We start from the raw sequence: 23,952 nt of genomic DNA on the forward strand, positions 1-23,952 counted from the left end.
TGCATCCACCTACATCCATCCTATCACCATCCATCTTTTACTTATCCATCATCTGTCTACCCATCTCTTCATCCATGTCTCTTTCTAGGAGCATAGGCACTCCTGGGAGGGGTGTTAAAGCCCCATTTTTCAAAGTGACCAAAATAAGGCTCAGAAGACTTGAACCCAGCACCCATAGCCTGACTCCAAAGCATTTTTTTGGGGGGTCCGGTCATAGGGCCTGAACTCTGGGCCTGGGTGCTGTCCCTCAGCTCTTTAGCTCAAGGCTAGTGCTCTAACACTTGAGCCACAGCACCACTTTCGTCCAAAGCATTTTAAAATTATACTTTTATTCTCTTTAAGTAGTTGCATAAAAGGATGACCATTCATTCCCCCAACATTTCTGTCCACCACACTGCCTCTAACCTGTGTTAAGTATTATCGGTGGGTCTAAACTGTGTTGGCTCTGACATTCTGTGGTCTCCAACACCAGACCCAGCTCTCCAAGCCAGAGCAGGCTGGCATGGGCCTCCTCACAGCACCAGTCTTACCTCCTAGGTGCCAGGTGCCAAGAAAGCCCTTATCAAACCATCCCTGTTCCCCAAGCAGAAACCAGTTGGTCCACAGTTACCACTGCTGATTCTGGGAAAATACTGTGGCCAGGTTGCAGATCGAGGAGGGAAAAGAAAGCAGACAGTTAGTGCTGTGGAGGCAGCTGCTTCCTTACGAGGAGCATGGGAGGCCCTGGCTGCTGCAGGGGAGGAGAGCGCACTCACCCCAGCCGCCTCCCGCTGCAGGATCCTGGCTGCCTCCTCCTGGCTCAGCCTCAGCTGCAGCCACACGGGACAGGTTTTCACTAGCTTCTCCAGGATGCTGATACCTCGGTGAGGCCGGGGGCTCTTCAAGGTGGATGACTGAGGGAGCCCCGTGCTGTCTTCCTCTTTCTCTTCCTCTCCTTCTCCTTTGCCAACATCTGGAATAGGACTGAGAAACAAGATCAAATGATCAGCTCGTCCGGCAACTGGCTGAGTGATGGGGTACAACAAAGCGATGAAATTCAGCTCCCTGTGCTTACTTATGTGCCCAGCCAAGGGGGTCAGGGAATACAGAACGAATACCTTGTCTTATGGTAGTCATCAGAAAGCAGATGGAACAGCATAAAGAAGGACTAGATTGGGAATGCAGTGCCAGGGGTAGTTCAGGAATGCACGGGTGGCATTGAGTAGAGCCTGGAAGAAGGGCACGTGTGTGTGTGTGTGTGTGTGTGTGTGTGTGTGTGTGTGTGTGTGTACTGGTATGGTGGACTTGAACTCAGGGCCTGAGCAACTGTCCATGAAGCTGTCTTGTTCAAAAATGGCGCTCTACTACTTAAGCCACACCTCCACTTCCAGCTTTTCTTGGGGTGGGGTTGGTTAATTGGAGATAAGAGTCTCACAGACTTTCTTTCCCAGGCTTGCCTTTGAATCTCAATCTTCAGATCTCAGTCTCCAAGTAGCTAGGATTATAGGCATGAGCCACAAGTGCCTGGCTAAGAAGAACACTTTTAAAACTTCTTAATTGGCCAAGTGCCAATTAAGTGCCGGTGGCTCACACCTGTAATCTTAGCTATTCAGGAAACTGAGCACTGAGGATCTCAGTTTGAAGCTGGCCCGGCCAGTTCTTTGAGACTCCTATTAACTCCCTTCCCGCAAAAAAATAAAATAAAAATGGAGCTGTAGCTCAAGTGGTAGAGTCCTTACCTTGAGCAAAAAAGTCAGGGACTGGGCCCAGGCCCTGAGTTCAAGCCTCAGTAAGGACACACACACACCAAAAAACCCCACCCACCACCACCACCAACAATTACAACAACAAAAACCCTTCCAAAATTCTTAACTGTCAGGCAGTGAAATGCACCCTGACCACATCTTTACAAGTCTGTACTCCCATAACTACCACCCAGACGGAGAGACCTGTGCTGCCCATGCTACAGCTACTGGCTCTTAAACACAGATGGTCTGTACAGAAAGGAATAATTTTTTCTATTATATATAATATATGTATAATACATTACACATATATACAATAACGTAAAATAGTTCATTATATATTATATTTATATATTGAAATAATATCTTAGGTACGATTAAGTATAACTTATTAAAATCAATTTTAATGTGGGCATTAGAAAATTCTAAATTACTATGTGGTTTGCATTATAGGACTATGGACAATGATGGCATGGAAGATTTCCAGAAGGTTCCTTTGTATTCCTCCCAATACAACAGTCTGTACTCTCACCCCTAGGATGTGTTACCATGTCAGGGTGGGGAGAGGAAGAGGATTCTAGACTCAATAAACAGCAAAACTAAACTACTTCCTATTGTCCCTCCCTGTGGCTGGTTTAAGAGATTTGGACTGGGGAACCAAGACACGCCCTCCCACAAGACCCCCTCCCAACACAGAGCTGGGAAGGAGACCCCTTGGGCCCTCGCATCCTAGGATGGGCTATGAGTTGTTTGCACTCATTCTCCCCGTGGAACCAAGTCTCTCCCTGAACCTGCAGGCTGGAAACCCTAATCACACAGAGCTGGCACCAACAAACCCAGGAAGGAAGAACAGTGCCCCTGCCTGTTAAGAGTCTCTGTGACATTGCCCAGGGGTGACACCCCTTCTAGAAGCATCCAAGGTATTTGTTGTAAGGACCAGCTTGAAGGTAGGGAAGGGACAATGGAGCCTGGATGAGCCCTATGGAAGAACACAGGACAATGGATGGGTGATAGACCCAGAAATCCAGACTGAGGAGACCACATTTCCCACAGGGGAGGGTCAACAGGTCCAGCTGTGTCCTATTAAGAGGCTGTTTTGCAGGGGCCTGACAGGAAGGCATGGGGGTGGAGGTGGGAAGGACTTGTGAAGATGAGTGTGAGCTTGTGTGCAGGGGGTGTGAGGAGGTCTCCACCATACACCCTGTGACCGCAGTAGGTGTGTCACTCAGCCCTGGCGTCCACAGCCTGGGCTCCATGCAGAAGCAAGAGCTGGAGCACTAGGAAAATAGGGGGTCCCAGGAAATGGTGGGAATCAGAGGGCAGAGTGGGCATGCCTGCTTGTCCAGGACTGTGGACTGGCCAAGTATCATCTGGAGGTCAAGACGGGGATGGCCCAGCTGGCACTGACCTGGCTCTCCAGTCCCAGTACTTCCTCTGGGAAGGCAATGGAAAAGAGGAAGACCAGAATTACCCAGCAAAGAGGCATCCTGGGGCCATTAGGCTCCTCCAGCCCCACCTGGAAACACGGCAATGTGGAGGGCACAAAGCGCCTTTCAATCAACATCCTGGCTCTGCTCTAGGCCTTCCCCAGAGGCTAGGCAGGATCCTGTTCCAGCTGTGAGACAGCCAGCGCCATTTTCTCGGTTACTAACAAGGGTCCAAGTCTTATCCTCTCAGGGCCTTGGCTTCTTCATTGATATGATGGTGTGTGTGGGGGGGGGAGGGGGAGAGGGAGGGGAATAGGGATGAGAAGATTCTATCATCTGCTGAGTAGCCCTTGGTAGGCCCTGCATTCTTCCCAGGTTTCTCCTGTAGAATCTGACCCAGCATCAAATGGGCTTGGAGTGGGGGGAGGAGGGGGTTCACCTGAGTCACTCCTGCCACAACCAGCTTCCCAGGACCCACAGCTGTAGCTTCCAGGCATGGACACAATGAAATGAAGGAAAAGAGGAGACGGCTCCCTCCCAAAAACCTTCATGACATTTCCATTCCGGGAGAGAGGTACTGCCTAGGGAAAAAGAAGGACCAGGGAAGTGGGGAAAGCCTCCCCCCAGAAGGTGAGTTTAGTGAACTAGACATCTGGATAGAGGTATCTGGGGGAGGACGTCCTGACAGAAGGAAGGGCAATCTCCCAGACCTTGAGTGACTCCACAGGGAGGGAAGGAGGTGAGAGGGGCTAAGACTAGAGGGGAAGAGGCGGGCCCAGCGGTCTCAGGAACCAGTGGAAAGTTGGCTCTAAGTTTCTGTATTCAAGCAACTTCCTCAGAACCCAGAAAGGGCTGGGCCTCTGGCTTGCTCACTGGCCCCTACAGCAGACCTTGGGCTTCCTGAGTCTAGGAAACCTGGGGTGCCTGCTGGGTCTTTGAGGAGCCCAAAGGTGAAGCCACGCCCTCTCCACAGTTGGCTTGGTGAGATACCAGGTGCTGCTACTCAGCATGATCAATGGAAACTCTGCCAGGCTCCAGTGTGAGTCACTCCCCCAGACTGTGTTATTGTACTTGTTTGTGATCGTGTCCCTTCCTTGTTCTAGAAATCTCCATGACTCCCACTGCCTGAAAAATCCAGATCAGTTTCCTGATATTTAAGGCATTCTCTTTATAAGCCCCCATTTCCATGGCTCCTCTGGTCCATCACCTCTAACAAACTCTGCACTTCCCCTCCCCTCATTCTACCCTGTCACTTGCAGACTGGGGGGAGGGGCTGGTTCTTCCCCCAAGATCCTCTCCAAACAGTAGGCAAAAGTATTAGACCAAACATGAAAAGCAATAGCATAAAGGAAGATATCAATTAAAATGCACCATCATTTCAGACTTCTGTGTATTGGGCTGGGGGAAAATACTCACAAAAATATCTATTTAGCAATGTTAATTTTCCCATACATGGAGATAATAAAACTATCCTTCCTTTAGAAAAAAAATCTATTTAACAGAAGACAAGTAAATCATTTTTTTTTAAAAGGGTGAGGACAAATGATTGGAACAGATTCTGCAAAGAAGACTTACAAATTCGCTAATAAGTGGGCTAAGGACTCAAAATTCACGTTCTTTAGAGACATGCAAATTTAAACCACAATACAGCAACCAATACAGCCACAAAAGTGGCTAAAATTAAAAAGACTGATGATACCACAGGCTGGTGAGAAGAGGCCACCCTCAGAACTCCCACAGAGCTGTCCCTAAAGGTCCATGCAGATGGAGCCTGCCTGCTGTTCTCAGAGCCCTAGGTTTGCTTCTAGCCAGTGTGATCCCTGCTCTAGGCTCTGGTTTAATCAATTGTGTATATTTGTCTTTGCTTAATAGGCTAACTGTGAAAAATGAGCACAGTGTCTGTTAAGGACTTAGAATATGCAATGCAGTAAATGTTAGCCAATGTTTTTCTATTCCTCTACCTCCCCAGTTGGAGTTCTCTTTCTGCTACAAACTTTGATGTTAGGAGTGACTCAGGCACATATCTGTGGTCTGCTTGTGTCAAGTTCAAGTACACAGGAAACATGTAGACTGGCATGAACATAGACACAATCACCAAGAAAAGCCATTTTTCTTGGCAGTGTACCAACCAGCAGGAGGCCATCCCCCCACTCCCTCCTCCATGCATGCCTTGAACCCAGCTGGTGGCCACAAAAAGACAACAGCTAAGAGTGAGGTCACCCCAGACACCTGGCAGGGATGAGCCTCCACACTGTGCTTTCCAGGAATGGCCAGCACCTGCTACATGACAAAGTGGTGGCTCTTAGGAGCAGGAGGAATCTGTAAGAAGTCAAAAGCTGCAGCCCAACCTGGTGCTGGTGGCTCATGCCTGTAATCCAAGCTATTTTGGAGGCTGAGATCTAAGGATCAAAGTTCAAAATCATCCCAGCAGGAAAGTTCATGAGACTTATCTCCAATTCACCACCAGAAAACTGGAAGTGGCGCTGTGGCTCAAAGTGGTAGAGCACTTGTCTTGAGCAAAAGAGCTCAGGGACAGCACTCAGGCCCTGAGTTCAAGCCCCATGGCCAAAAGAAAAAAGTTGCAGCCCCTGGCCTCCAAGCAAGGTCTAGATGAAAGAGGAGCAGCTGAGGCTGGGGCTGGTCTGGATCTTCAATTAGGTTGAAGAAGTGGCAGAGCTTCCAGAAACCAGCCCCCAAGGCACCTGCCCTGGAAGACCAAGGAAAGACAACAGAGCAAGGTATCTGCCTTAAGATGCCGCCAAGGCTGGCTGGGAGCAGCCAGAAGCGAGGAATTGCAGCCAACTCTGTGCCACACTTGGTTTTCCAGCTGTGATTATTGCTGTCAACCAGGCCTGCTATGCCAGCTCCTCCTATGAGCTAGGCCACCAGGCACAGGGCCTGCTATCCATTCTCCAGATCCTGCCTCTCCGGGGCCGAGCTCCGGCTCTGCTGAGGGCCCTGCCAAGGCAGGGCCTTGGCATTGATGCCTAGTCACCAACAGTGCTGTGTAAGCAAAGTAACCAGCTTCAGGAGTTTTCCAGCAGCTCCAGAGCAAGAAGCCCTTGCATGGCAGGCTAGGCATGACCTGAGCAGTGAGTGCCGATGGCCCGGGCAGCCCTCTCATTCCCAGCTGTCCATGTACCCAGCTGTCCTTGCTGGATCCACAGGTGCAGCACGGGGGCAGGTGCTCTAGGGCTTTTCTCAGCAGCAAAGCATGGGAGGGAGGGAAGAAAGGAGGAAAGAAGAGAGAGAGGGAGAAAGGGAGGGAGGGAGGAAATGAGGAAAGAGGAAGGGAGGAAGGGAAGGAGGAAGAAAAGGAGGGAGGAAGGGAGAGAGGAAGGAAAGGAAGGAGGAAGGAAAGGAAAGAGGAGGAAGGAAGAATAAAGGAAGGGAAGAGAGAAGGAAGGAAGAGAGGGAGGAAGGAAGGAAAAAGTTGGCCTACCCAAAGAGAGGAAGGTGGTACATGAGCTGTGAAGGCTGATGGAACCCCCACTGGGGCGGGAGGTGGACCAGAGTAGGTTTGAAGGCGGACCTCAATGACTTACTTGCAAAGCTTCTGGATACCGTAGGCCAGGCCTCTGAGATGTAGCCTGCTGAAGCCCAGCCCTGCATGTCAGCTGCCCTGGCTCTCAGATGCTCCCTTAGAACTCGAGTCCCTGCTGACCATCACTAGCAAGTAGTCCTATCTGTCTGAAGTCCTCCAAGGATGGAAGCTCCCTGCCACATGGGGCAACCTTGTCCCTGATCCAGGAAGCAAGCACTTCTCAATTTCTGTCTAACTGAAATCTGTCCCTGTTTCCTCCCCCTGGCCCCCCCACCCCTTTTCCTCTGTTGCCTTTTGCTTTTTTCTACACTTCACAGAGCTTCAGGGACAGGCTCCTCCCCAGCACCTCTCCCAGCTATGGGCTCAGACGTCATCCACTTTCCCACAAAGCCACCCAGAGGTCAACTGTACCAGCTGCTTCCCCTCCCCCATGCCCTCTGAGCTAGGAGTTTACATTCGTGTATCCAGAAATTTCTTTTATTTCCTCTTTTCTTTCTTTCTTTCTTTCTTTCTTTCTTTCTTTCTTTCTTTCTTTCTTTCTTTCTTTCTTTCCTTCCTTCCTTCCTTCCTTCGTTCCTTCCTTCCTTCCTTCCTTTCTTTCTTTTTTTTCTTTCCTTCCTCCTTTTTTTCCTTCCTTTCTTTCTTTCTGCCAGTTCCGGGGCTTGAACTCAGGGCCTGGGTACTGCCCTGAACTTCTATTGCTCAAAGCAAGTGCTCTACCACTTGAACCACAGCTATACTTCTGGCTTTTTTGGTAGTTTACTGGAGTCTCATGGACTTTCCTGTCCAGCCTGGTTTCAAATCACCGTTCTCAGATCTCAGCCTACTGAATAGCTAGGATTTTCCTTTTGTTAATAACACCTGGAAGAGTCTCATATAACGGCTTTTAGTATAAACATATTTGCATAACCATCCCGGCAATCAACAGTTTTAGAACATTTTCATCACCCTCAAAATAAAATTCCTAAGTCATTCCCTGTTTCCTCCCAGTGATCCCACACTCTGGCCCTACTAATGTGCTCATTATCTTTATAGATTTTGCCTATTCTGGATATTCCCTATAAATAGAAGCATACAAGATATGAGCTCTAAACCTTAAAAACAAACAAACAAACCAAGACAGTGTAGCCCAGGTTGACTTCAAACTCAAGATCCTCCTGTTTCAGTCTCCCAAGTATTGGGAATATGAATGTGTAATCACCATGCCCAGCAGAAATATGTGTCCTTTTGTGTTTCTTTTCACTTGACATAATGTTTCCAAGTGTCATCTATGTTGCAGCAGCTAATAGAATGTATCAGTGTTTCACTTCTCTTAACCCATAAATAACAGTCCATTGTATAGACATGCCACATTTGACCTATTCATCCAAAGTTGGTAAATATTTGTGTTTCCACTTGTGGGACATTACCAATAACACTGCTAATATTCACATGCAAGTTCCTGTATGGAACGCTTGTTTTCCATTCTCTCCAGAGGATACGTAGGAGTGGAACTTCATGGTCATAAGGGAGCTTTATGGGGAGCATTCTGAGGAGCTGCCTCCCTGTTTCCCAAGGTGACTGTGGGCATTGGCCTTCTCACCAGCAGGCCACGGGAGCTCTGGTTTCCCCACCACCTCTCCAACACTGTTACTGTCTGTCTGTCTTGTTGGTTACAGTCATCCTGATGGTGCGGAAGGGTCTCCTATGGATTTCATTTGCATGTCCCATGGGTAGCTGAGATCAGTCAATCACCTGTGCATTATATGGCCAAAACTGTGGTTCTTCACTGTTTATAGATCTTGTCTATTTTTTTTATTTACTCTTGGGGCTTGAACTCAGGGCCTGGGCACTGTCCCTGGGCTTCTTTTTGCTCAAGGCTAGCACTCTACTACATGAGCCACAGCGCCTCTTCCTGCTCTTTCTGTTTATGTAGTCCCGAGGAATCAAACCTAGGGCTTCATGCATGCTAGGCAAGCACTCTACCCCTAAGCCACATTTCCAACCTGAGTGATTTTTGTAATTGGCTATTTAGACAGTTAATTAGTGTTGGCACTAGAGCTTGAACTCAGTGCCTCACCCTCTTTCTTGTTTTTTTTTTTTTTTTTTTTTTTTTTTGCTTAATGCTGGTGCTTGAGCATACTACCTGAGTCACAGCTCTACTTGTGGATTTCTTTTAGTGGTTAATCAGTGAAAAGAGTCTCAGACTTTCCTGCCCAGGCTGCTTTGAATCGTCATCCTCAGCCTCGTGAGGAGAGAAGCTGGCAGGAGTGATCAGCACCCTACCTGACTCATTTTAAAAGAAAAGTTCTCACTGTGTAACTCATCATGACCTCAAACTTACACTCCTACTCCTCAACCTCTAATCTGAGGTGACAAAAACTCCAGTTTTCTTCTAAGGGTTTTGTAGTTTTAGCTCTTCCATTCAGGTCTGTGTGTGTGCTATTTTGAGTGCATTTTGATGTATGGTGTGAGATAGGGGTCCAATCTCATTCTCTGCACATGAGTGTGAAGCTGTCTAAGCACCATGTGTTGAAGACAAAGTCTTCAAGTCTTGTTGGCCTAATCAACCATCGGGGGCCATTCATTATGAAGTATGTTTGAGCCTCCTCATAATACTTTAAAAGTATTCTGATTATCTGTCTGTCTCTGCACCTCTGATGTATACAGTCATACAGGGAAAGAATCAATCCCCTAGAATTGTAACTATCACCTTCCTCCATCTAGTTACTCTACTCCTATTAACAAGACCTAAGATGGCATTGGTTTTTCTGTAGCTTCTCAGAAGCTGTGGGAAATTAGAGTTCTGAGGGCAGGACCACACTTGTGGAAATGGGGGAGATAGCAAGGGCTTAGGGGGTGAGCGCTAAGACTCCTCGGGACATAAGGGACAGGCATTGAGCTTGCGCAGACCATGGACTGGTTCCAGGCTCAGTGGTCTCTTCAGGAGAAAGGAAATGTTGGACTAAACCTGAAATGGCCAGTAGGCTGAACTTCCACGTGAACTCCAGCTGCCTGGTAGCAACTGTTTGAACTGTGAATGCTGAAGGCTGAAGAGAGAGTACAGGGATCTACTAGGGATGTTAGGGCTCCATATAGAAGAGGAACAGACACGTTACATGCCTACTGGGCCAAGGAACAGGCCAAGGACTGGGGTTCCTTCAAGCACTGTGAATTCCATGGGTCTGTGGCTCAGCTGACCCTTGGCTGGGGCCACCTGACAGCTTTTCTTTCCTAGCCAGGCTGACCCTGCCCAGCAGATAGCTGAGAGAAGGCAGGCAACCATGCTAGATTTTCATAGCTTTCTCTTGCCAGATCTTTTTCCTGAGTGTGTAAAGCCGGGCCTCCACTGCTGCCTTGGCTACCCCCGGCCCAGGCTTTGGTGCCTAAAGGCCCACAGCGCTAGGCTGATCACGGGCATCATGACGATGGAAGAGGAGGAGCCAGTTTTCAGAAGTGTCTCTCACAAACACTCAACAAATGCTTGCAGCCAGGTTCCCGGGGAAGAACTGCACAAGGTTCTGGCCAAACACAGTGTCAGGAAACTATGCTCTGAGGAGCTTTCCTAGGTTTCCCCTCACCCAGAAAATGACCAGGCCTTGTATGATGATGTGGGGCCCCTGACATCCTGTGGCTGAGCCCAAGAGCCTGGGCCAGCTCCCAGGCCTACCCACAGGCTGTCAGAGGGGAAGTTAGTCTTCCGGCCCCCGGAAGTGCTGAGAGCAGGTCAGGCTGCCTTGCCTCGCAGCCCACATCAAGGGGTCTGGCAGGGCAAAGGTCTTCAAGCTTTCCGTTTCTGCATGCTGCAGGTCCCTGCCCCTCTAGGTGTGTCTGGCACTACCTGGTTATCATCACTGCCTTCCTGCTGGTCCCTTCCAGGCCTTCCCTGCACACACTGGGCACCACATGGCCCCCACAGAACCAGCTTCAGTGCGGAGGGCCTTCTGTGTCTGCCTGCCCTTGCCCAGGTCTGCCCTTTGCAGATGCCCAGTGGTTCACAGCATCAGAGCCCTCTGTCTGCTTCTATCCCCAGCTGCTCTGCCTTCACCTGGGGGTCTCCTCTCAGCCTCCTGGCAGCCTGAGCCGAATTCTACCACCTCCTTCTAGAACCTTCTCTGCCTCATGGATTCCAGCCGCTTGCTGCCCACACCAGAACTGACTAGGCCTGTCCCACTAACCTCTTTGTGCCTGTGCATGGTGTTACACATGCACATTGGGATGAGCTGATCCAAGGACAGAGAGAACAGGGGCCAAGTACCACCTGGAGGGGTAGGAAGGCGGGTGATGGGTGGGGGAGCACCTCCCCGAAGCCTTTTCTGCCTTCTGAATTCGGATCATGTGTCTATACTGCCATGTGTCTATACTGGAAATTGAAAGGCCAAGAAGGATTTATTATATGTAGCAGAGAGGGGCTCTGTGAACGCCTGGTGGCAGACTGCTGCTCTTCTGTTTGGCTAAGACTACCATGGTAGGCCCTTTACCTTCTTGAACCTACTCTGAAGAGTTATCCTTGAAGGCAAACAAAGCTCAGTGGACAAAGATGTCCACTGCGATGAGATGCGCGGTTGTGGAACACTGGACAGGAATGGTGAAGGACCTCCTTCCCCCATGTTCAGCCCCTTCCCGCTCAGATTCTGTTTCAGGGTCAGGAGGACTTGGCTCTGTGTGCTCAGGCCACGGAATAGTGGTTGAAGAAGAAAATACTCAACAATGGTGTAGGTAAGGAAATATTAGTACCATAGGAAACTTTGGTCCTACGAAGAAGGCAATTTTAGCCGTTCCATTTCCTGCAGATTCTGAAATAATACACAGCCATGGAAAATGCTCCCTAAAACACCCTCACATAAGGTGGGCGGGCACATCAGTGAATACGGCCTTCACCAAGGGCTACTTAGCAATTGGGAATACACTGCACATGCACATGCATTCTGATCCAGCAGCTGTGGAAGCATCCTTCCAGACACAGAAGAGAGTACAGAAGAGTACAGAAAGACCCACGGGCACTTGGACTCACTGGGGCTCACTGGAGCATTGTCTGAAGTGAAGCAATGACTGGAAACAACCTAAAAGCACCATCCACGAAGGAGGGACTAGCTAAGTAAACAGAATAGGAGGGACTAGCTAAGTAAACAGAATAGGAGGCAACTGAAAACAATGAGGATTTTCTTGATGCTGCTGTGGAAACTCTCCAGGATAAGTGATTAAGTACAAAAGCACAGCATTGTATGGCCTGTGCTGCCTTGTTAGACAAAAAAGAAAAGAAAAGAAAAGAATTATTTGTGATCATCTAAAACAAACTGTGGAGCTGGGTGCCAGTAGCTTACACCTGTAACCCTAGCTTCTCAGGAGGCTGAGATCTGAGGACTGAGGTTTGAAAGCCAGCCTAGGCAGGAAAGTCCATAAGACTCTAATTTCCAAGTAACCAGCAAAATGCTGGAAGTGGAGCTGTGGCACAAATGGTAAAGGCAACATAAAGCAGAGCCCCTCATTTATAGCCTAAGACACAGTTATAGATAGACTGTCTTGACTTAGGGGCAGAACAAACCTGTAGGAGCAGAGAAGGGGCTCCTACCCTGCCTGTGTGTCTCTATGTTACTTCTGAGATAGGAAATGCCCCTTCCTCAGCCCCAGTCCTGATGCACAATATTAAAAGGCAGCCCCTTTGCAAAGTGACTGGACCACAAGAGCTCTGACCTCAGCCATGAATTAACCAATTTGTGGATTCACAGCTTAGCAGTTTTCAGAGAAGGCACTCCATTATATAAAGCCAGCTCTTCTCCCTTTGCTGCCTGTCTGCCACCTCTGATACCTGTTCTACCACATGCTCCCACTAGGATGTGAGCTCAGCACCTGCACAGGCCTAGGGACCACGGAGCCCAGTGACCGTGCACTGAGATCTCTGGAACAAAAATAAACCTTTCTTTCGTTAAGTTGATTACCTCAGGTGTTTTGTCATAGCCATGGAAAGCTGACTAATACAGTCAGGGAACAATTCTCATATCCACACTCTTACTCATTTCCTATCTGGTATCCACAGAGCCAAGAACTGGGCAGATCTGAAGGAACTGTAAACATGGAGGGTTATATAAACTCAGGAATGTTGTCTCTATGGATATCATGCTCATGTCAATACATAAAACAGTTGCAAAGGAAACAGAATGATTCCTAAATTTACTTTTGGCTGGCAATAGGTTTTCATAAGTTCATAGTCTAGCCATGTTGTCATGGAATATTCTAGATCTGTACCATCCAATGTAGTCACTGTTTACCAGTCACGTGTATCTCTGGAGCACCTGTAACAATGTGGTTACTGGAAATGCATTCGTCCCAGTTAATTTCATTGCATTTGTTAAGTGGCTACGTGTGGCTAGTGGCTACTGCAGTGGACAATGCAGATCTAGACTTTTCTATGGTTTCAATCTTTCTGGAGTATGTGTGAATTCAGGTACTGCTTGCAAACTTGGTTTTTCAATGCAAAGAAAAGAAAAAAAGGAATTTTAAGAGGAAAACTACACACGTGCAGTGTTATTACCACGAGCCATAGCTCCCGTCTTGGTGTTCTTGGAGGAAATGAAATTCCAGTCCTAGGCCATCTGTCCTAGTGTCTGTCCATCCTGGTGTCTGTTGGTCCTGCTCTCACCAAGCCCTAGGCTTCCAATGACCCCAGCCCTGTCCTTCCTTCTCTCAGGGATCCCACTGGAGAGATAGGAGCAAGGAGGCTGAGGCCTACTGGCTGCCCCTCTGCCTGGGGCCCCAAACTACTTGGCACCCCACACAGCCCACCACCACCCCACAAATGGACAAGGAGCTTCTTGTCCTCACTCAGTATCTGAGCGCACTATGACTGGCCTTTCCAGTCTTAGTGGTGATCAACTGGAAAGGTTGGGTCAGCAGGAAGATATCTGGAGCTGAGCCAGTCAGGGTTTATTCTAGACTGTGCCATGGGCTTGCTGTGTGACCTGGGAAAAATCTCCATCTGTCTCTGGGCCTCAGTTTTCTCAGCAGTAAAACAAGTGAAAGGGGCTAGGCACTGGTGGCTCATGCCAGTCTTTCTACTCAGGAGCCTGAGATCTGAGGATCATGGTTCAAAGCCAGCCTGGGCAGGAACATCTGAGACTCTTATCTCTAATTAACTACCAAAAAAAGCCAGAAGTGGAGCTGTGGCTCAAGTGGTAGAGTGCTAGCCTTGAGCAAAAGGAGCTCAGTGACAGGACCTAGGCCCTGAGTTCAAGCCCCAGGACTGGCCAGAGAGAAAGAGAGAGACAGAGACAGAGACAAACAGAGAGAGGCTGTTTGCCCCCACCTACTTCATGACCAAGTGAACCCTCATTTCTGAAGTAAAAGGGGCTCAGAATGCAACACAGATGCTTGGTAGCTGCCCTCACGCGAGACACTGCCAGCCCTGACCAGCACCTTGCAGAAACTACTGCAGTCAGTACCTCATATCCTCCAGTCACGGGTGACGCTGGGCCGGCCTGCAGCCCACGAGCGGCCGCTGCAACCACATTTCCTCTGCCAGAAACAAGCATGTCTGTGATGTCCTGGAGTGGGTGGGGGGAGGGGGTGTGGGGGAGGGGGGCGGGAGAGGAGGGGGTGCATGCCTCTCAGGCCCAGGCCACCTCACAACACCAAGCGCATGCTGCCTCCGTGGCCTGCAGGCCCACCCTGTGGTTTTGCCCGCATGCCACCCAGCCCACCTGGGGAGATGGTGAGATTTTGAGTGGGAAGATGGAGGAAGCCAGACACTGGCTGCGCAGACTGAATGTGTGTATCCTTCCTGACAGGCATGAGCTGGTAAACCCTCACCCTTCCCACCCTGAGTGAAGGGGTTAGCACATGGTGATTAGGGGTGATTAGGTGATTGGAGGGTGTGCCCGTGAGGAGTTAGTGCCCTTCTAAAGGTGGCCACTGCCAGACTTTCTGCCTCATGAGGACTAAGGCAGTGGGCTGAGGACCAGGATGAGGCCTTGATCTGAGACGTCCAGCCTCCAGGGTGGAGAGAAGAGAATCTCCCTAGGCTGCCTGGACTAAGGCATGTGGCTGGAGTAGGAAGCAGGGAGGTCCTGGGACAGGGAAACCTCAGAGACACAAGTAAGGAAGAGCCTCACCCAGGTTCAAATGTGCCCCCTCCTGACTCCAAGAACAGGGACTTTGCTAGCAGATGCCACAGGAGACTTGGGTAGACTTGGGCCCTTCTTGACCTCTTCTTCCCTTGTCTACAGGGAGTCAGGTGGGGAGAGGGGGAGGCCACCCCTCCTGGGTGGGGCTCTTAAGGTGGGAAGAGACAGCAGGAGTCCAGCCTTGAGCCAGGCATCACTGGACTTAGACCACAGGCCCAGAGCCTCGGGCAGCACAGGGGTGAGGGGCTGGGGGAGAGTCAGCATACACTCCATGCTGGGCCTGGATAGAGTTGCGGCTCTGCCACTCACTGCTGAGGGCTTCTCTTGTGTTTCCTGCTGTGTCTCACCGGTCAACTGAGCCTGGAGACCTCAGTTCAAGAAGCAAAAGGTTGCTGGGTGTCAGTGGCTCACACTTGTAATCCTAGCTACTCAGGAGGCTGAGATCTGAGAGCTGCAGTTCAAAGCCAACCCAGGCAGGAAAGACCGTGAGACTTTGATCTCCAATGAACCACCTGAAAATCGGAAGTGGTGCTGTGGCTCAAGCGGTAGAGCGCTCGCCTTGAGCTGAAAAGCTGAGGGACTGCGCCCAGGCCCAGAGTTCAAGCCCCATGATCAAAAAAAAAAAAAAAAAGGCAAAATGTCTGAAGTCAGTGCAGAGGATACAAGTGAAGGTGTTTGGTAGAGATCTATCTGTGAACTCCAAGCGTCCCTGTCCTTTATCTGCCTTGAATCACTCATAAATGCCCCTCCCCAAGAATTGTTCCATTAGAATCACAGAAGATAAGCCACTAAGGCTGGCCACTGTCCTCCATGGACATGGTCCTTTCCAACCTTCAGACATCACCCAAGGGGGGAGAGGACCACAGCCCTGAGACCAGAGGGACAGGACGCAGCCCAGACACACACACACATACAGACACACACACAGACACACAGACACACAGACACACAGACACACAGACACACACACACACACACACACACACACCACACCCTTCCAGATAAGATGATCTTGACTTGGAGGCCCAAGCAGTGGAGAGGTACAATCGCACCGTGTAGTAAAGACTTTATTAGGGCTTGGGCTCCTGGGAGTCTCTGGGCATTGGCTCAGTAGGCAACCCTGTTTTCTGTGTGTTTCTGTCTAGAGGCCTTGCACTGACTATGCATGGCTGGTGTCGTGAGAGCGAGCACAATGCAGGACTGGTGAAGCTTTATGTAGCGCAAGTTTTCTCTAAGGCACAGGACAGCCACCTTACACCTAGGAATATCATATTCCAGCACTCTGCTCCGGTCTACTGGAAATGATATCTCCAACACAAAAATACCAAGCTGCAGAGACTCAGCTGTGACAAGGACATGTGCTTGCAGGAGCTGGAAGGGCACAGACTGGAGCTAGGGCCCAGCCCCAGCCGGACTGCTGTGGCACATCATCAGAGGGAGATACAGAACACTGGCCCCTAGGAGAGAGCGCTGTGGACCTAAAGCCCCGTGAGTGATGTCTAGCCCAGTGGAAGGAAGCACAAGACAGAATATACTGTCTGAAGCTTCCAGTGAAATCTAAAATGCACAAATACTCAACCTGGAAAAAAATGTTTGCAATGCAGTCCTTAAGGCAGGAAGAGCCTTAGTGAGTGTACACCTGCTTCCCCTCCCTCCCCACCCTCCTCCCTGATTCCCCTAGTAAAGGGAAGGAGGAAGGATGGAGCCCTGTAAAGCAGCTTTCTATTTTCTTTCTGGGACAAAAATCCAGTGTTATGGATAAGAGACAAGACACTTAGTCTAGATCAAGTGGGTGACAGAAATCTCAAGAAATAGTGATTTAAATGAGATAAAGATGTATTCCTCTCACATATAAAATTCTGGGGCAAGCAGTCCTGAGCGACAATGATATTTTAACACGTGTGACTCCCACCCTGCATAGTTTTGATTCTCAAGGTTTACGTCAGTGTTCAAATGGTTGCCTCAGTCCCAGCCATCACAGCTGCATTTCAGACAATAAAAAAGAGGAAAGACACCCCCCTACTTTAAGGGCACCTCTAAGCAAACTGCACCCTTTATTTAGACTTCTCTGTCCTGAACTTAAATCAGATGACCACATCTAGTTGCAAGGAAATTGGGAAATATGTGGTTAAAACTTATTCCCAAGTAAAATTCAGGGTCCTAATCAACAAGCTCTGTTTCACCCTCAAACTCAAAGATTCCAGGATGGTGACCAATTCCACAGAAGTGGACCCTAAACCCAAGCCCACAGAGGTTTTTAGGGGGTTCATTTAACACAGAGTAGAAGTGGGACAAAGTCAAGTCAGTACAAGCCAATTCTACCTATTAAAATGACACTTATAGGTTGAGCTACAAAATCCGGGGGGCATAGATCCATGCGGTTCACACGGCAGGGAGATGGGGTATGTGTGGGGTAACACATGTCCAATGCACAGGAAGTAGTAACCCTCTGTGTAAAATGAGGAACTCAAATCAACATGCACTCATGGATTTAAAGTATACAACTGAGCAGGCACACATGTTTCATGCCAGTAATCCTGGCTACTCAGGAGGCTGAGATCTGACGATCAAGGTTCAAAGCTAGCCTGGCAGGTAAATCTGCAAGACTTCTATTTCTAATTAACCAGTAGAAAGCCAGCAGTGGAGGTGTGGATAAGTGGTGGAAAGCCAACCTTGAATGAAAAAATTAAGCGAAAGTGTGAGACCCTGAATTCAAGTCTCAGTATTGGTGTGTTCTTTCTGTCTGTCTCTGTCTCTCCCCACACACCCCGTTCAAAAAAAGGGAGACAATTATGTGTTTTTAGTGGGTACAGATTCTACTAAGTATGTGTTTGATGTTTTCAACTTCACTATTTCTCGGTGTTGGTTTTTGACTTTTTTTTTCCCCCTTGACTCTGATACTGAAGCTTGAACTCAGGGCCTGAGCACTGTTCCTGAGCTTTTATGCTCAAAGCTAGTGCTCTACCACTTGAGCCACAACTGTACTTCTGGCTTTTTGCTGGTTCATTGGAGATAAGTCTCCAGGATTTTTCTGCCTGGGCTGGTTTTGCACCACTATCCTCAGATCTCAGCCTCTGGTGGAGCTAGGATTACAAGAGTTAGCCATAGGCTTTGTGCTTGCATTTGAACTTTTTGAAGTGTATAATAAAAATTGATGTTGAAAAATCAACAAACAGTACACATACAAGTCACAGTCCCCAACAGCCTCAAATCCAAAAAGAACATCATCTCATGTAACCATGACAACCCCCGGGGAGGTGGGCTACTCACTTTTGCAGAGGGGGAAGAAAAGGTTCAAATGGCGGCATCTTGCCCAGGCTGGCTGAGCTACTAAGTGGAGGAGCAGGCCTATGGAAAATAAGAGTCACACTCTTCCACAGAGCCAAGTCACCACACGCAGCACCCCGCCAACACCCCCACACCGGGCTGCTCCGGGCTCCGTGCACTTGACCTGTCCCACTGTCCCACCCAGGGTCAACTCCCCTCTCCATATGCCAGTCTCAGTGGCTAAAACCCCACTTGTCCTTCAAGGCCCAACTCAAATGCTGCTATAGTCTATCTATTCTGTTACACTCACCTGTAGAGCCTCAACCTTTTAGATAGGACCCTATATCCATGTGTAAATTTGTCTTATTTTCTTTAGTAGATAAACTGACAACTCTTAGATGGTCAAGTATTTACACACACACACACACACACACAAACACACAGAACAACACTCTTAAATTCCTCATTTCTAGCCGGGCCCTGGTGGCTCACGCCTGTAATCTTAGCGACTCAGGAGGGTGAGATCTGAGGATCCTGGTTCAAAGCTAGCCCAGGTAGGAAAGTCCATGAGACTCTTATCTCCAATGAGCCACCAGAAAACTGGAAGTGGTGTTGTGGCTCAAGTGATAGAGTGCTTGTTTTGAGCTGAAGAGCTGAGGGCCAGCACCCAGGCCCAGAGCTCAAGCCCCATGACTGACCAAAAAAAAAAAAAAAAACTCATTTCTTGGGGGTACAGAAAAGTTAAATTGGGGACCCTTTCTGAGGCAGCCAGAGTGCCCCAGGACCCCTCTACTCTACCTGAGAGAGTCCTCCACAGATAGAGAGTGGCCGTCCAGTGTCTGCCAGCCAGAACCATGTCACCAAAAACAGTCATGGTGAGGGGGTGGGGCGGAGCAGCAGCTCAGAAAATCCATTGAAGTTGTGCCCTTCACCTTCAGCTCCACTCTTCTGGGGACCTCCTCATTTTAGATCCTCCAGGGAGACCAGAGAAGTGAGACTTCCTAGATCACAATACTTCTAGAAAGTTCTAAAGCTGGCCAGATAAGTCATGGCCCCTCCAGTCCTTCTAAACTGACCATCTAAGAGAGGAAGGTAGCAGGGCAAACAGGAAGTGAAGGTTCTCAGGGCTACTTCCCTTAGGTTGGGGCTCTTGCTGGGCATATAGCCCCCCTCAAGTCATTAGAATAACCAGGAGAGCACACTTTGTGCCCTGTTCCGTTTCCATCCATCTCTCCCTGGCCAAAGTCTTTGTCTCCCCGTTAATGCTTATTATCTGGTATCTGTTACACTCAAGTACCTCTTGGGTACACAGAAGTCTGGCCGGCTTCACTCCACTTTTGCCCCATGCTGACCAGCTCCAAGCCTGTGCTCTGGCCCTCCCTCCCTGAGGTATGGCTGTCTGCTCTGTTCTGCTCATTTGTCCCCATCTAGAGAGGGGTGACTCACCTCATTGGCCGTGATAGGGGGAGGAGAGGGCCCAGGGAAGAAGCTGCAGTCACTGGTCAGCCATCGGCTGCTGTTCACTCTGGCCTTGTGGCTGGGGCTCTGTGGGCCAGCGTGATGTGCGAACAACAGATGCAGAGAGGGCCGGCATGGTATAGAGCGCTGTGGGTGCCCTTTAATTTCTTTCTTTCTTTCTTTCTTTGGTAATGGGGATGGAACTCTGCGCCTGGGCAGCTCTTCAGCTCAAGGCGAGTGCTCTACCACTAGAGCCACAGCGCCACTTCTGGTTTTCTGAGTGGTTTATTGGAGATAAGAGTCTCATGGCCTTTCCTGCCCAGGCTGGCTTTGAACCACAATCCTCAGATCTCAGCCTCCTGGGTAGCTAGGATTACAGGCGTGAGCCATGGGCACCGGGCTGGCCTTCAATTTCCAGCACACACCATTCTTGCTGGGTTCCACTGCATCTTCTGTGCTGGAGCACAGGGGTCCTGGGACATTTTTAAGCTTTTATCATATTGCTTTCTGGGACTCAGGCCCAGGGCAGGGAGCCACCAAAGGAGGCTACAATGGGCAGGAGGCAAGGAGGGTGTGAGGGGGGAATGTGCCCAGGCTCTCCCCAGCCTGCGCTCCCCAGGGCTCCTGGCGCCCAGGAGCACAGACCTGAGCTGGGAAGGGACCCCAGGTGTCTGTTAGGGCCAGGAAGGGCCAAGCTGGTGCTCTAGTGACCACCAGGAAGAGATCCCTGCCACACAGCCTTGGTGGCTGAGGGCATCAAGGTTACACTCAAGTACACTCTTGGGTACACAGAAGTCCAGAGTACAATTCTTTCTCACATGAAATTGTGTGTGTGCATGAGTGCACACACATGTGCACACCTTTACTGGGACTTGAACTCAGGGGCCTGGGTGCTGTCCCTTAAGCTTTTCTTTCTCTCAAAACTGGCACTCTACCACACTTCCACTCTGACTTTTGCTGGGCAATTGGAGATAAAAGAGTCTTAATAGTCTCTCCTGTGCAGACTGACTTTGAAGAGTGATCCTCAGATCTTAATCTGAATAGCTGGGATTACAGGCATGACCCACGGAGGCCTAGCTCAAAGGAAATCTTAAACCCTCAAGAGTAAGCGAGTTGTCTGCTAGGCTGCTCCCCCAGTCCAGCCCCCACTTATGGCTCTAATGGGCTCTGAGAGATGTCATTCTCAGGTATGCTCACCCCTTGGTGGTGTCAGCCTTAGTCAAGTTCCCCTCTTTCTCTTCGTCTTTCTCTCCATCTCAATTCAACCCAACAGCAAACCCTGCCTCCACTGCCGACCCCAGCATCCTGGCCACCAAAAGGGCCCCCTCAGGTCTCCCTGCCTCCACTGCTTCTGTCTTCAATCTATCATTTCTCTGCACAAAGCCATGCTGGGCGCTGGCCCCGCTGAGACTCACCCAAGCCCCATCTGCTGTCCTGTTGCCCACAGCTAACCACATCCCCGCCACGATAGCTCCTAGTCCCCGTTTCCGTCCGGCCTCTGCTCAATGTCTTCTCCTCGAGTGTCACCCTCAGACCACCTGACCAGAAGAACACCCTGTGCGTCCCCCCACCTCCTGCCCTGACTTGTTCCTTCTCCTGGGACATCAGATGCTAGTGGCCAGGGCTTGATTTGTGGGGGTGATGAATGAACCTTGAATAAATGGCAGAGTTCTGAACAGCAGAAGATAAAGGGTCTGGGTCCAGCGTGCCAGGTGAACAAGAAGCAGACAGAGGCAGGGGGTGCAGCTCAACTGGTAAAGCACCTGCCTAGTCCTGAGTTCAAGCCTCATTACTACCACTGCCCCCAACCCCCCCGCCACGCACAAAGCAGAGCTTGCTTGTGAAGACCTTTAGCTTCTTAAAGGTCTTCCTAAAGGGGAGCCAGGATACACTGGCCCAGGACTCAGACCTAGTTGGTGGCCAGCAGGGGCTGGGGTAGACACACAGCCCAGGAGCTATGGTGCACCTGCAAAGTGCCCTGTAGATTTTTTGTTGGTGGTGGTGGTGGTGGGGCTTGAACTCTGGGCCTGGGGGCTGTCCCTGAACTCTTCAGCTCAAGGCTAGTGCTCTACCACTTGAGCCACAGCACCACTTCTGGGTTTTAGGTGGCTAATTGGAGATAAGAGTCTCTCGAATGTTCCTGCCTGGGCTGGCTTTGAACCGTGATCCTCAGATCTCAGCCTCCTGAGTAGCTAAGATGACAGGCGTGAGCCACCAGCTCAGTCCTGTATTTCTTGAGGGTGCAGAGGGAGGGGGCCCCTGAGGGAAAACCAGGGCCTCCACAAACAGAAGTCAGACCAGCCAGGCTGAGGCTCAAGTTTCACAGGCTTCTGCTGGCCAGAGGTCCGGCCACACCGGGGTGAGGGTGAGCAGCACGCCGGCCCTGACACAGTGTCCTCAGGACAGTCCCTCCTCCTGGCCAGCCTGGGGCAGATGCTGTCTAGGAACTCCCTGCCCCAAAGGTGCTCTAACCTGAAATGCAAACCAATACTCTCTGAGCCCTGGCTAGCCCAGCTCTATTCCACCTGAGGCGGGGAGGTGGTCAGAATTCGAGGCTGCTTGGGACAGGCGGTCCCCAAACAACCTCATGACAGCAGGTGTCACCCGTACCCCCAGGTTACAGGCGGAGGCAGAGGCCAAGGTCACAGGTGCTAATGTAACGGTAATAATGACTACTCGGGGTTTCCCTTCTAGGCCAAGGTAGTGAACGCTTTACAACTTATTCCCAGTTCATAGGTAAGTAACCGGAGGCACCCCCTCCCTCCCTTAAATAACGGGTCCAGTCATGAATAAACAAAGGGGTCAGGCCGGGTCATCCCTGGGAAAATGGGAAGTAGGTGAGCTCAGCCACGGGCCCCTCCACCTTCCCGCGTCGCCCCCGCCCCCCTCTTCCTAGCCAGCTACAATCCCAGGGTGTGGCAGATTGAAATCGGACACCCCAGTTTCTCCCGGAGGGTATAAGGCTGCAGCCAAGGAGTTGCTCTTATATCACGCCCCCCCCCACAGTCCCCTCTAGCTGCCCCCAATCCAGGGCCGTGCCAGCCAGCTCTGCCAACCGCCCGGCCTTACCGGGTGGAGCTTCCCCCCACCCCGGGCTCCCGGGCCCCCCAGGAGGTGAGGTCAGGAAAAGCCGGGGGCGTCTACCGCAAAACAGGCCCGGGACTTTTTAAACTCCATCAGCTGTGCAGCCCGGGAAGGCGGCAGAGGCTTTCCCAGGAATCCTGGGGGACCCCGGGCGAACCCTCCCCCCAGATCTGTACCTCCCCGGGCTGCCCGGGGGCTGGGCGGAACCTGGGGGGGAGGCGCTCCTCCCCCTGCGCCCCCCCCCAGAGCTGCCCTGCCCGAGGCGGGGCGGGGGTCCCCAGACTACACCCGGGGGACCCCATTTGGAAGCCTGTCCCCAGGCCGTCGGGCTCACCTCTCCACCCCCCCGCCCCGCGGTGTCTTCGGCCCCGGGGATCCCCACGCGTGCGCGCAAGCCCGGGACCCTCTCCAAAGCCGAGGGTCACCGTCAGGCCCCGGCCGGGCCGCCGGAGAGGGGGTCGCGGGGAGCCCTCCGTCCATCCAGGGTTCAGGCACCTGAAGTTTCGAGGGGTCCCCTAGCTCCATTCCCAGGGCGCCCGCGGGGGCCCCGGGCAGGGCGGGAAGGCGGAGCCGAGGGGTGGGCTGCGGGGCCGGGGGTCCCCGCGCGCCCCGAGGCGCCGGGAGGAGAGCGGGCGGCGAGGGCGCGGGCGCCCGGACTTACCCCGCGGGGTCCCCGCGCCCGGGCGCCCCGACGCTGCGGATCATGCCGGGCGCGGGGCGCGGGGCGCGCGGCTCGCAGGCTCAGGCGCGCGGTGGCCGGGGCGGCGGTGGCCGGGGCGTCCGCATGGCCCCGGGGAGGAGCCGGGGCGGCCGCCGCCGCGCGCCGGGGCGCTCGCTCCCGTCCACTTCCTGCGTCGGGGCGCGCGGGGCTGGGAGGAAGAGGCCGGCCTTGGTGGTCCACGGGGCTCCGGCCACAACGCCATTCGGCGGCGGCTGGTGATCCCGAGCCCCCGGGGGGCGCACGGAAGCCGCCGGGCGCGGGCGGGCGGGCGGGCGGCCGCGCCCCCGGGGCCGGGCCTGACAGCGGGCGGTGCCGGGCCCGAGCGTCCCGTCCCGTCCCTCCCCGATGTGCCATCCCCCCCCCCCCCCCCGCAGGCCGGATCCCCTGAAGGGGAAGCTCAGGCCTGGCCCGAGTCAGGGCCGGCAGGTGGGGAGGCCCGGAGCTCCCCGACCTCCCTCCCTGCCCCAGGGCCCATTGACCCGACCTGGAGCCCCAGACCTCCGGGTGGAGACCTCCTCCTCCTCAGGCCTGGCTGCCTCCCTTGGATACCTCCTCTGACGGCGAGCTCACCACCTATCAGCCTGCTCGGCATCCATCAGGCCTGACATCCAATCCACTGGGGCTGGGC

At 51.6% G+C, this 23,952-nt stretch overlaps 1 protein-coding gene across 2 annotated transcripts in view; it reads right to left on the reverse strand.

Moving 5' to 3' along the window:
• LOC138833125 (ras and Rab interactor 3-like) overlaps nucleotides 1-23,527 on the reverse strand; it is an 87,131-nt gene extending 63,604 nt beyond the window's left edge. The window contains exons 1-3 of one of the 2 annotated variants that reach the window (XM_070031471.1): nucleotides 19,508-19,516; nucleotides 18,065-18,142; nucleotides 756-963 (exon numbers count right to left, since the gene is read on the reverse strand). In XM_070031471.1, the coding sequence (XP_069887572.1) occupies nucleotides 756-963; nucleotides 18,065-18,142; nucleotides 19,508-19,512 (291 nt within the window). In that variant the 5' untranslated portion in view covers nucleotides 19,513-19,516. Of the gene's footprint in view, nucleotides 1-755; nucleotides 964-18,064; nucleotides 18,143-19,507; nucleotides 19,517-23,264 lie in introns of those variants that run through there. The other variant, XM_070031473.1, reaches the window with a different exon arrangement.
• Nucleotides 23,528-23,952: the final 425 nt, after the last annotated feature.

This window comes from Dipodomys merriami, unplaced genomic scaffold (assembly GCF_024711535.1).
Source record: "Dipodomys merriami isolate MVZ:Mamm:240054 unplaced genomic scaffold, mDipMer1.0.p SCAF_200, whole genome shotgun sequence".
Lineage (NCBI taxonomy): Eukaryota > Metazoa > Chordata > Mammalia > Rodentia > Heteromyidae > Dipodomys > Dipodomys merriami.